The following is a 12,585-nucleotide window of genomic DNA, read 5'->3' as shown; positions in this document are numbered from 1 at the left end:
AGATCTAACACCTGGTGATGGTCCTAATGGTGCAACAGAACTGCTCCTGCTTTGAGGTGTGAACCTGCATTGGCCGTACACTTACAACTTAGCAAGAAAACTGGTTTGATAGAGAAGACACTTAATGGTAAATTTCAGTACAGGTCACCACAATATACTAGATTTATACTATCTTTCCTCTAAATCAGTGTGATTATCTAGTTAGGATTAGGACTGAGAACCAACAAGCTGAGCAAAGTTTAAGTTCTACATATTGATAAATATAATGCTGATTAATACCTTGCAGGTTTTCTAGCATAGCTATGTGCAAAAGTATTACAAATATTAAGAACACAACGAGAGCTGACATATCTAGAAACACGCAAAATTTAAAATTTCTCATAGAAGTAAATACTTAATATAATGATGGAACAGGTAATGAGTGCATACTCTGTGGAATGTCGCTGATTGCTACCATGATATCTTGGTACCTCAAAGCCAAATGGGATTGTGGGACGACTGACAAAATCCAGCAGTGGAAGGATACCTAGGTAGGGCTGCTCTATCACAGAGATTCTTGGCTCAGTTCCATCAAAAACTTGAATATTGCTCAAATCGGCGGTTGGATAACCTTCCATCATGCCAGTTGTATGATGATAAAATGGCATTGGTTCAGAATTTGAATGATCTTCAACCATGTAATTTTCATACAAGAGAAAGAATATAAAAATGTTATAATGATAAAAAAAAGATTTGATCAGTCAAGGGTAATACTAATACACTTACATGAAATTGGTTCGAGCTCATTGTCCCTACAAAGAGAAAGATACACAATTTCAGAATCCAATGAGTTTAAATTCTTTGAAGCTGAATAATATATGTACTTAAATTTGATACTTGAATGAAACATTAGTGTAAGAAATTATTCTAGAAATTATGTGTACAAAGGTACAGAAGAATCCTTACAGAAACAGAGACTGCATCACAGAATCCAGTGGTGTGGACCCATCAATGCTAGATGGCCGTGTCTAAATCAAATGAGGGAATATAAGTCAGAACATATAATCAGATAACAAGTGAAATTAAGCTAGATGCGGATTTTTTTAAAAAATCTAAAGTTGTGAAATTGTATTTCTGCTAACTGTGTAATAAGACTGATATATAGAAGATACATAAAAACATAAGGAAAATTAAACATATTTGCCATTTCGACATAAACACCCATTCCAATCTTCAATTTTAACCCGGTCTACAAAATGGCGCTACAGTAGCACGCTGTAGTTGACAGAGTGAGTGAATGTATGCGTCCGACTTGCACTTGCCAAAAAAAGATGATCTACAAAACTGTTTTACACAACAATTATGATCTTCACTCCCAAACTCTGTAGCAGTGGCCTAAATTATTCATTTGTTTACAGGCTAATTTGCAGGCAAAATATTAATCATGTTTACAGTGAGGTAATGGCAGGACTAGCTGCAGGGCGGAAGTCAAACTTTGCAGGGAAAATATTCATTATGTTTACAGGCTAATTTGAGGAGAAAATAAATTGACAGATAAATTTTGCTGTGCCATAGACTATTAATTATTAAGCAATCACTTACAAGGTCAGAGAAAAGTCGAATCATTTCCCTAAGAGCCATGTCAACTATTATGGGATCAACAGTAGGTTGCTGCAACTAAACCAAGTGAGGGAACATATGTTAAAACCATAGAATCATATAACAACAGAAATTATGCTAGATGCTGATTTTAACAAATCTAAAATTGTGAAATCATATTTTTGTTAACTGTGTACTACATGCATGCCCCTTTCCCATAATTTAAGAATGAGGTTCATAAAAATAGTCAATATGGGGTTCATAAAAATATGAGGAAAAATTAAACAGATTTGCCTATTCGACATAAACACCCATCTCAATCTTCAATATTAACCTGGGTCTACAAAATGGCACTACTGTAGCATGCATGAGTTTGACATAGTGAATGTGTGCATCGGACCTGCACTAGCAAAAGAAATTCTACGAATAGTTTTACACAATAATTATGAACTTCATTCCCAAATTTTGAATAGCAGTGGCCTAATTTAGTATACTGATACTTTCCCATTTAGTATGGCAGGGCGGAAAGCCAAAGCTTTCGGGGAAAATAGCATTCATTATATTCGCAGGCTAATTTAAGGAGAAAATAAATTGACAGATAAATTTCTCTCTGTCATAGACAAGAATTAATTATCAAGCGCTAACTTACAAGGTTAATGAGATCTTCATGTGTTCTGGGCACCCCATTACCAAAATCAGAATTAGAGTCGGTAGATGGCGGGAGTGTATTTGCATTCAGCCAGTTGCCTTCCTCAATATTCCGACAATTTGGGCATTGCATTATTCCTTTTGCATTAAATGCCGATCCAATGCAGTCTAGTAAACAGAAAGATAGGTCACATTAGATCAACAAAACTGCATACAACCAAAGCTCGCATTTGAGCGAGAAGTATCTCTATCTGTTGTGGACAAGTAGTGACATTTGCACGTGATAAATTTGTGTTGTGCAAAGTATTGCAAAGACACTTGCTACAACCTATATACATACAACTACAACAGATCCATATTATCATATTCATAATTCATACTAAGACATAACTCATTATTAAGTTTTCATCTCTCATTTTAAGAAATCTATGTGAAATTGAATCATGTATACAGTGCTAGGTAACAATAAAAACGAACCAGAGTTAGCGCCCGCTCTTAAATAAGATTGTAGGCAACAAAATTCTGTCAGATTTCATGCATCTATTAGATCTTCAATCATGGTCCAGATCAATCTTTGCTTTATATAAGGAATCTAGCCCTAGGAGCGAAGCCGGAAAAAAAAATCCAAGAGGGGCCTACATAGCTGTATATGAATCATTAGAGGGGCTAAACTTGAATTTTTGAGTAATTTATACTGTGAAAAAAAATATGTATGCACGGTGAGTGCATCTAGCATAGGGGTACATGCCCACTTTGGCTAAGAGCAGCATGTATAAAATATGAGGTACTGTTAGTGACTGACACGTCATGTAGGTGCAAATAAACTTCTAAGATAGCATTTGGTTGGGAGATTTGTAACGTAATCAGATTGCAGAAGGTAACAGCTACCGTTAAAGACGTTTGGTTCGACACCACTACCGGAAACCAGCACTTTGCCGAGTGCCAAATTCTTTGCCGAGTGTAAAATATCGGGCACTCGGCAAAGAGACTCTTTGCCGAGTGCGGCACTCGGCAAAGACAAACACACGGTGAATTCATCCTTTACCGAGTGTCGGGCACTCGGCAAAGGAAAACACTCGGCAAAGAACATTTTGCCGAGCGCCGTGCACTCGGCAAAGGATGACACTCGGCAAACAGGCGCCAGGAAGTAACGGTAGGTCACGCCGTGATTGTTTGCCGAGTGTCTGGTCCAAGACACTCGGCAAAGAGATCCTGTGCCGAGTGCCCCTGCTAGACACTCGGCAAAATATACAAATTTTTTATCTTTAATTTCTCTAAAAATTTTTCTATTGTCTTCCTATAGTCTCCTGAACAAGATATGTAATTTAGGTTCTTTTATCCAAGTGTTTGCTATATTTCGATAATTTATTTCATTGTAGTGAATTTTTCGAATAATTCAAATTTGAACTGCGTGGTCATTTTAATAGTGGGAAAAATGTATGAAAAATTATTATTCATGTTAATGAGCATGCTTTGAGACCTTAATGAAGAAAGGACCATAAATGTCAAACCTACTATTCATAAAACATGGCGACTTAATAATGTTCAAGTCGTGTTTAAATTGTATAAAAGATAAATTTGATCGGAAAATTATGAAACTTGTCGAGATGTCATCTTATCATGTGAGGACATTGTGATAAAATTTGTATAAGATTTCGTAAAAGTTTGACATCTACGATGCTTAAAACTTAATCGGATATCACATGAAATCATATATCTCTTTGAAGAACTTTCAATTTATAAGCATCGTATATTTTAACTTCCACGAAACCTCGTCATATTTTTATCATAGCTTTCCCATATGATTTCATTACATCTCGACAAATTTCATAATTTTCCAACCATAATTGCTTTTTATACATTTTTAAAATAACTGGATATGAAGTTCGTCGTCATGTTTTATGGACAACAAGTTTGGCATTTCCGATTTTTTTCTCGATAAGATCTCAACGCATCCTTCAATAACGTGAATATAATTTTTTCATTCATTATTTTCCTTTTTTCGAGTGACTTCTAGCTCAATTTTCAATAAATACAAAAATTAAATGAATTCGGAAAAGGGAAATGAAAAAAGTGACCTCTTTGCCGAGTGCCAGAAGGGCGGCACTCGGCAAAGAGGTGACTTTGCCGAGTGCCGCCGATCTGGCACTCGGCAAAGTTATTCAGTATATATATTTAATAGCTTTGCCGAGTGCCGCCGATCTGGCACTCGGCAAAGCTTTTCAGTATACCCCCCCCGGCCCGCTCCCTCGCTCGCTCCCACCCTAGCTAGCAGCACTTAGGCAAATTCGCTCACAGTACCCCTGCTCCGCGCGCCCGCCGCCCCCGGCCCCGCCCGCCGCCGCCCCCGGCCCCGCGCGCCGCCGCCCCGCGCCCGCGCCCGCCCCCGGCCGCGCCGCCGCCGCCGCCCCGCGCCCGCCCCCGGCCCCGCCGCCGCCCCCGCCCCGCGCCCGCCCCCGGCCCCGCGCCCGCCTCCGGCCCCGCGCCCCCGCCGCCGTCTGCGCGCCCACCCCCGGCCCCGCGCGCCCCGCCGCCGTCTGCGCGCCCGCCCCCGGCCGCGCCGCCGCCCCCGGCCCCGCCGCCGGCCGCGCCCCCGGCCGCCCCCGGCCCCGGCCGCCCCCGGCCCCGCGCGCCCCCGCCCCGACGCCGCCCCCGGCCCCGCCCCGCGCCCCCGCGCGCCCCCTCCGCCGACCCCGCCGCCGGCCGTTCCCCCGGCCCGCCCCCGCCCCCGCCACCGGCCCCGCCCCGCGCCCCCGCCGCCGCCCCCGGCCCCGCCCCGCGCCCCCGCCGCCGACCACGCCGCGGCCGTGCCCCGCGCGCCCCTGCGCGCCCCTGGCCCCGCCCCCGCCGCGGGCCGTTCCCCCGGCCCGCCCCCGCCCCCGCCACCGGCCCCGCCCCTGCGCGCCCCTGGCCCCGCGACCGCCCCCAGCCCCGCGCGCCCCCGGTTCTATCCAGTTCTTGGGATTTTGTTAATTGGTTCAGCACCATTTCTGCAGTATTTATTACCCCAGCATCAGTTGATATTAGAGAAGGTTGACCAAAGTTTGCTAGTGTATAGTTTTTTTTACAGCTGTTGCATGACCACTGGTCAAAAGATAGCTAGAATTGGAGAAGAGAATTCATCCATCACCACAACTAGAGCTAGTATGTCGGTCAATCACACAACTTTCATCAGCTATACTTGAACTTCTAAGTTCTGGATAATTAAATCGCTGTTGGTATTAATTATTTCTTTAATTAGAACATTGTTATAATATTGTTTCCCCTTTTTTTACGTTCGAATGCTTATTTGAACATGCATGTCTACTGATTTTTAGGCTACCCATCAAATATCAGCTCAACACACACACACATGCATCACTGAGACTGCCAACTCAATTGCTTGGTAAGCCTTCCAGCCCGCGGATTGTGAGTATTGTGAGTTGTTTTGTTCTAACAAATTGATCTTTTTAGGTGTATCGGCCCGCGCGCCCTCGGCCCCGCCCCGCTCCCCCGCGCGCCCTCGGCCCCGCCCCGCTCCCCGGCCGCCGCAGGTACTTGCGAAATGTTTGCTATGGTTTGTTTGTATTGAAGTAGAGACAGGTACCATTTTGGACCATTAAATATATTAACATAGCGTAGAAACCTAGGAGATCGCAATGTTTGTAACTTTAGTCCCTTAGTCATCTTTTAGGCTAAAGAGTGTGAATGCATTGTCATGTGAAATTGATATTACTTTCCAATGCATATGTTAGACGATGGAGGACCGTGACTGGATGTACACTGGCCACTTAAGTCGGGGTCAAGTCACCGATGAGTGGATCAACAAGACCGAGTCCTTCTTGGAACGGGTGTTTGGCGAAGCTGCTAAAGGAGCGAGTAGAATGTTCTGTCCATGCAGCAAATGTGCAAATAGGAAACGACAAACGAAGAAGGTCATGGGGGAACATCTTTGTTTGAATGGATTTACGGCAGGCTATACCCAGTGGGTCTTCCACGGTGAAGCCGATCGTATGAGAGAGGAGGTGGTGAGGCAACGTGTCGAGGAATATGATGCCGATGCCGGGGTAGCGGAAATGTTACATGACTACCACGAGGCACAATTTGTTGAAGGACATACAGAGGAGGAGCCAGAGGCAACTGCAAAGGTCTTCTACGACATGTTTGCCGCGGCACAGAAACCCCTTCATGGACAGACGAAGGTTTCTCAATTGGATGCCATTGGACGCATAATGGCGTTAAAGTCGCAGTATAGCCTGAGCCGAGACGCCTTCGATGGTATGTTGACAGTTATTGGCAGCCTACTTCCGGAGGGTCACATTCTTCCAAAGAGCATGTACGAGGCACAGAAAATTCTTCGTGCACTCAAGATGCCGTATGAGCAGATACATGCTTGTCCGAAGGGGTGTGTCTTGTTTAGGAAAGAACACGCAGAATCAAAGTATTGTCCAAGGTGTGGATCCTCTAGGTTCATGGAGGTAGACTCTGGTGATGGGCAGAAGAGGCAGCTTGACATCCCCGTGACAATCCTACGTCATCTTCCGTTCATACCGAGGATCCAGCGGTTATACATGACAGAGGAATATGCAAAACAGATGACATGGCACAAAAATGGAAAACGATACAATCGTGATAAGATGGTACATGCGTCCGATGGTGAAGCATGGACCCACTTTGATAGCATTCATCATGAGAAAGCCAGAGAGTCTCGTAATGTACGTGTTGCGCTGGCAACAGATGGGTTCAATCCTTATGGAATGATGGCTGCAACATACACATGTTGGCCAGTATTCGTTATCCCCCTCAATCTCCCTCCAGGCATATGCTTTCAACGACAGAACATATTATTGTCGTTGATTATTCCTGGACACCCGGGGAATAACATGGGTGTGTTCATGGAGCCTGTAATTGATGAATTGCTCCGTGCTTGGGAGGAAGGAGTATGGACATATGACCGGGCTACAAAGACAAACTTCAAAATGCATGTCTGGTACCAATACTCCCTTCATGACCTTTTGGCGTATGGGATATTCAGCGCTTGGTGTGTTCACGGGAAGTATCCATGCCCAGTATGCAAGGAAGGTCTTAGGTTCATTTGGTTGCAGAAGGGTGGCAAGTATTCGGCGTTTGATAAACATCGGCAATTCCTCCCTCTTGATCATGCATTCAGACGAGACATCAAAAACTTTATGAAAGGTGTCGTAGTGACAGACCTTGCACCTCCTATGAAGACTAGTGCCGCAGTTCGTCAGCAGATAGATGGCCTCGTGCTGAATCCAGAAGGTGGCTTTGTGGGATATAGCCAGCAACATATGTGGACTCATAAGTCAGGCTTGACTCGGCTCCCCTATTATGATGATCTTCTCCTTCCACACAATATTGATGTGATGCACACTGAAAAGAATGTCGCTGAGGCACTTTGGGCAACAATCATGGACATTCCCGGTAAGACAAAGGACAATGTTAAGGCTAGAGTGGATTTAGCAATGTTATGCGATAGACCGAACCTAGAGATGAAGCCTCCTGGTCGCGGAAAGACATGGAGAAGGCCTAAGGCCGATTTCGTATTGAGCAAGCCCCAAAGGAGGGAAGTACTAGAATGGATAAAGAGGTTGATGTTCCCTGATGGGTATGCAGCTAATCTGAGTAGGGGGGTCAACTTATCTACTATGCGAGTCTTAGGGATGAAGAGTCATGACTACCACATATGGATTGAGCGGCTTCTTCCGGCGATGGTTCGAGGATATGTCCCGGAGCGTGTCTGGCTAGTGCTTGCAGAGTTGAGCTATTTCTTCCGCCAGCTTTGTGCCAAGGAGTTATCTCGGACCGTGGTGGCAGACTTGGAGAAAGTTGCACCGGTGTTGCTCTGTAAGTTGGAGAAGATCTTTCCACCCGGCTTCTTCAATCCGATGGAGCATATGATATTGCACCTCCCGTATGAGGCACGAATGGGGGGGCCTGTTCAGGGTCGTTGGTGCTATCCAATCGAGAGGTCTCTAAAGGTTCTTCGGAAGAAATGTGGAAATAAATGTAAAATCGAGGCCTCCATTGCAGAGGCATACATTCTGGAGGAGGTGTCGAACTTCACAACAACATACTATGGTGACAACCTCCCTAGTGTGCACAATCCACCCCCTCGTTACAATGCTAGTGAAAATGACTCGAACCTCAGCCTTTTCCTAGGGCAACTCGGAAGTGCAAGTGGTTCGACCACCAAGACATTGACACATCAAGAGTGGCGCCAGATAATGCTATATGTGTTGACCAACCTTGACGAGGTGGTGCCGTACATGAAGCAATTTATTCATGAATTCTGGCATCGATCAAGGGAACCTACCCAACAGGAATGTGATACCCTTTTTAGCCAGGGTGCTGGAAATGGAGCGCCCGATTTCATTCATTGGTTCAAACAGCAGGTAACCGTGCAATCTAGCTTGTACTTAGTTTGTCATTTGAAGTTGGTCCCATATACGAGGCATACAATGATCAAATGTGCTTGAACATGCAGGGCCATACGATGAATGCTGAGTTGAGACAGGTAGCCGATGGCTTTGCCCTTAGAGTCAGGTCATATTCTGTTTATGACGTGAATGGATATCGTTTTTGTACAGCAAGCTACGAGGCAAGTCGACCTAATCGAAAGACCACAAATACTGGAGTTTTTACTCCTGGCCTTGATGGGATCGAGTATTATGGAAGAATTGAAGAAATATACGAACTCAGTTTTTATGGTTGCAAACCTCTTAATCCTGTCATATTCAAATGTCATTGGTTTGATCCTGAAGTAACGAGACGGACATATTCTAATCTTGGACTAGTGGAAATTCGACAGGATTCCGTCTTCCCTGGAGACGATGTGTATATTGTGGCTCAACAGGCTAGACAAGTTTATTATCTCCCATATGCGTGCCAAACCAAAGAGCATCTTAAGGGTTGGTATATTGTGCACAAGGTATCACCGCACGGTAAAGTACCTGTTCCAAACGATGAAGACTACAATTTAGACCCAAACACATATGACGGAGAATTCTTTCAAGAAGAGGGGCTAGAAGGGCGATTTGAGATAGACTTAACCGAAGCGGACAGAATGGATGTTGAAACGGTTGTTGATGAGGAGGAGGATGAGGTCCAAAATGTGAAAGAACTACAAATGCTAGAACGATTATATTTAGGCAATGCCAATGATGACGTTGATCCTTCGGACACTGTTGATTATGATTTGATTGATAGTGATGATGAGACTTATGATCCAGCTAATCCCGATTATGAAGATTATTTTTAATCAATGTAATACTATATTATTATGCATTTATGTTTAATTTATTTTGCATCTCTTTCTAAGTACTTCTTGTTTTTATGTACTAATTACTTTACTCTTCTTAATTGCAGGTGATTGAACAAAGATGGTAGGCAGTGGGTTGAGGACCGTTAGGTCGCTTTACCAGAGGGCTAGGTCAGCTACATCTGGGCCGTCTGAGAGGAGGAGGGGGAGGAGGGGGACGCCGCAGGTGCCCCCACAGGAGGCGGAGGAGGAGGAGGCGCAGGTGGGGCAGCAAGACGCTACGGAGGAGGAGGGGCATGTGCAGGAGGAGGAGGAGGAGGTGCAGGAGGAGGACGAGGCGCAGCAGACCGCCTCTGGTTCTGGTGCCTCTGGTTCGTCGAGCGTCTACTTGCGAGGTAAGAATCTTTATATGTTTTCATTGCTTCTTTATGTTATACGTTCATAATCAAAGTTGAAACTAACAATTTTTCTTAATCACATGTACAGGTCCCGCCAGTCTCCCTAGACGACCGATACCTCGTGAGAGGCGCCCGTTGATTCGACCCGAAGGGGAAAAGTAAGTAACTTTTCATATTTTCATTTCTTCTTCTTGTTATATGTTCAAATTCAAATTTGAAACTATTAAGAGGTCTTAATCATTTGTGCAGGTCCTGGACGATTGTGCAGAGTGCAGGTGCTGCTCACAAACGCTCCGTCAATGGCATCCTCGGTCTTCTGTGCAGGGAACACTTCCCTGGCCTGGTTGAGTACGGTGGAGTGATGGAGCCGGCCTATACGTTCGACCACTACGCCGCCGCCCCTGATGCTGAAGATCGGGATGGCAGGGTATTCAACAACAAGGCGGAGCGGGTGAAACAAGAGCTGTGGGTAAGTGCTAAATACATTGCATTCATTTCACATTCTTAAAAAAATGAATGGTATACATCGTGTTTCCATGTTTCCATGCAGGATTTCTTCAGATGTGAGCATGGATTTGAGGACAAAGCTGATGTGGTGGCCACCAAAGTATGTAAGAAGCGAGTCGTGGATATGCACTATGAGGCGCGTATCCAGGCCATTATTAGTTTTCACGGCAACGTTCTTGGGCAGAGGGTCACCAAAACGGAAGCAAGAACCATGTCTTTGACTGAGGAGCAGTATTTGCAGGTAAATAAAGAAAATTAATATGCATTCTGGTTTACATTAAGAAGGCTTAATTTCATCTTCGAATATTTCAAATACTTGATGCCCTGTAGACGACTCCTTATTGGTGCCTCGGGCATCAAGAGTGCTGGCGACAGATGGTGCAGAAGTGGTGCTCCGACGAGTGGGAGGAGTCACACAACGCTTGTCGGGAGCGACGTTTGTTGATGCCAGGTGCAACACACCATCAAGGCAGTCGCAGCCTCAGCGGATACGCAGAAGCATGGGTACGCGAATGAATTTGTTTAATGTAAACACTCAATTATGCATGATTTTTAATCGTCTTGCTTGTTTTGTTGCAGTCGTCGTCACATGGTGGTCAGCCTTGCGGCCTCTTGAAGGCATATGCTATGTCCCATAAGGGCAAGGCGACGTCTGACGTCGACTACAATCCGGAGGACGGGCCCGAGGCATACAGCAACCCCATGGTCCATACCCGCCTCAATGCGTACACAACAATGGCAAGGGAGGTCCATGGTCCAGAGTTTGATCCGGCCACCGAGGACCTTGACGGAGAAGTCGTCATGAGGGTTGGAGGAGGTAAGAATCATGGGCGGTATTGGATTGCCGACGGCGCAATCGACTCGTCCTCTACTCCTACTCTATCTCAGATTAGAGCAAGGAGCACGAGTGCGAGCCCAGGCATACGACCTCGGCAAGACACTTCACAGTACCGCATACAGGCACTCCAGGTCATTTCTTATTCGTCGTTCACTGATTATTGTATACCATTTTTTTGTATTATCATAACATTGGAGTGAAAATTTTGTAGGCCGAATTAGAAGAAGAGAGGAGGCTACGTCTGGAGAACGAGCATAGGATGAGGGATATGTTTGCCTACATGCAGACTCTTGGTGCCGCAGCGGGTGTAGCTCCACCACCTTCGTTGTTCGCTACACCACCTCGACCTCCTGCGGAGTTTTCTACTCCTGTGAGTATGGATAGGTTTTAGCCATGTCTGACCTTTACTTATTTTGTCTCATACATGTGATCGCTTCTTCTCTTTGCAGAATCAATCGGCGGCCTCAAATGACCCTCATGTTTCTCCAACTACGCCGGTATGGAGGTCGCCGGATTGGAGGTCTTGATCATGATTCTTACCACTTATCCTGTTTCGATAGACTTTTTATGTTTTTGGACATCTGTGGACTATATTGTGAGACATGCATATTTATGATCTGTAACAATAGTACGTGTGTTAACTTTGGGATATGTATGTGAATCAATTGTGTTTGTAGTATATATGTGATATTTGTGATATAGATGTGATATTGGTGTTCTTTGTGATGATATAATGTTTTCTGATATATATGTATATGTGTGGACGAAATCGAAAAAACAGATTAAAATGGGAAATCTGAAGAATCTTTGCCGAGTGTTTACACTCGGCAAAGAGTGAAGAATCTTTGCCGCGTGTAAACACTCGGCAAAGAGTGAAGATTCTTTGCCGAGAGCTTAAATCAGACACTCGGCAAAGGAGGTCTCTTTGCCGAGTGCCGTGAGTCTGACACTCGGCAAAGGGACCTCCTTTGCCGAGTGTCGCGTATCTGACACTCGGCAAATCGACATCCTTTGCCGAGTGTCGCGTATCTGACACTCGGCAAATCAACCACCTTTGCCGAGTGTCAAACGCTCGGCACTCGGCAAACCGGCCGTTATATCCCTGTTCCGTCACGGCGCTTAAACTTTGCCGAGAGCGGCGCTTTGCACTCGGCAAAGACTTTGCCGAGTGCCCGACGAAATGCACTCGGCAAAGAACCCTTTGCCGACATTCTCTCTTCCGTGTGCCCTTTGCCGAGTGCAACACTCGGCAAAGTCTTTGCCGAGTGTTTATTGAGTTTTGCCGAGTGTTTTTTACACTCGGCAAAGTCGCCGTTTCCCGTAGTGCACGGCCAGTAATCGGATAGCGCGTAATC

At 45.3% G+C, this 12,585-nt stretch overlaps 2 protein-coding genes across 2 annotated transcripts; both read left to right on the top strand.

The window, feature by feature from the left end:
• The first annotated feature begins 10,524 nt into the window (after positions 1 to 10,524).
• LOC112881161 lies at positions 10,525 to 11,159 on the top strand. Its single transcript, XM_025945852.1, has 4 exons — positions 10,525 to 10,633; positions 10,723 to 10,896; positions 10,972 to 11,079; positions 11,136 to 11,159. The coding sequence occupies exons 1-4, from the start codon at positions 10,604 to 10,606 to the stop codon at positions 11,157 to 11,159; spliced, it is 336 nt and encodes a 111-aa protein (XP_025801637.1). The 5' UTR covers positions 10,525 to 10,603.
• On the top strand, positions 11,134 to 11,770 carry LOC112879485. Its single transcript, XM_025943745.1, has 3 exons — positions 11,134 to 11,361; positions 11,442 to 11,600; positions 11,680 to 11,770. Exons 1-3 carry the CDS (start codon positions 11,194 to 11,196, stop codon positions 11,755 to 11,757), a joined length of 405 nt encoding a protein of 134 aa, XP_025799530.1. The 5' UTR covers positions 11,134 to 11,193; the 3' UTR covers positions 11,758 to 11,770.
• The last annotated feature ends 815 nt before the right edge of the window (positions 11,771 to 12,585 follow it).

This window comes from Panicum hallii, chromosome 2 (genome assembly GCF_002211085.1).
Source record: "Panicum hallii strain FIL2 chromosome 2, PHallii_v3.1, whole genome shotgun sequence".
NCBI classification, from domain to species: Eukaryota; Viridiplantae; Streptophyta; class Magnoliopsida; order Poales; family Poaceae; genus Panicum; species Panicum hallii.
The sequence above is the reverse complement of the archived record's forward strand: the minus strand, read 5'-3'. Positions and strand labels throughout refer to the sequence as shown.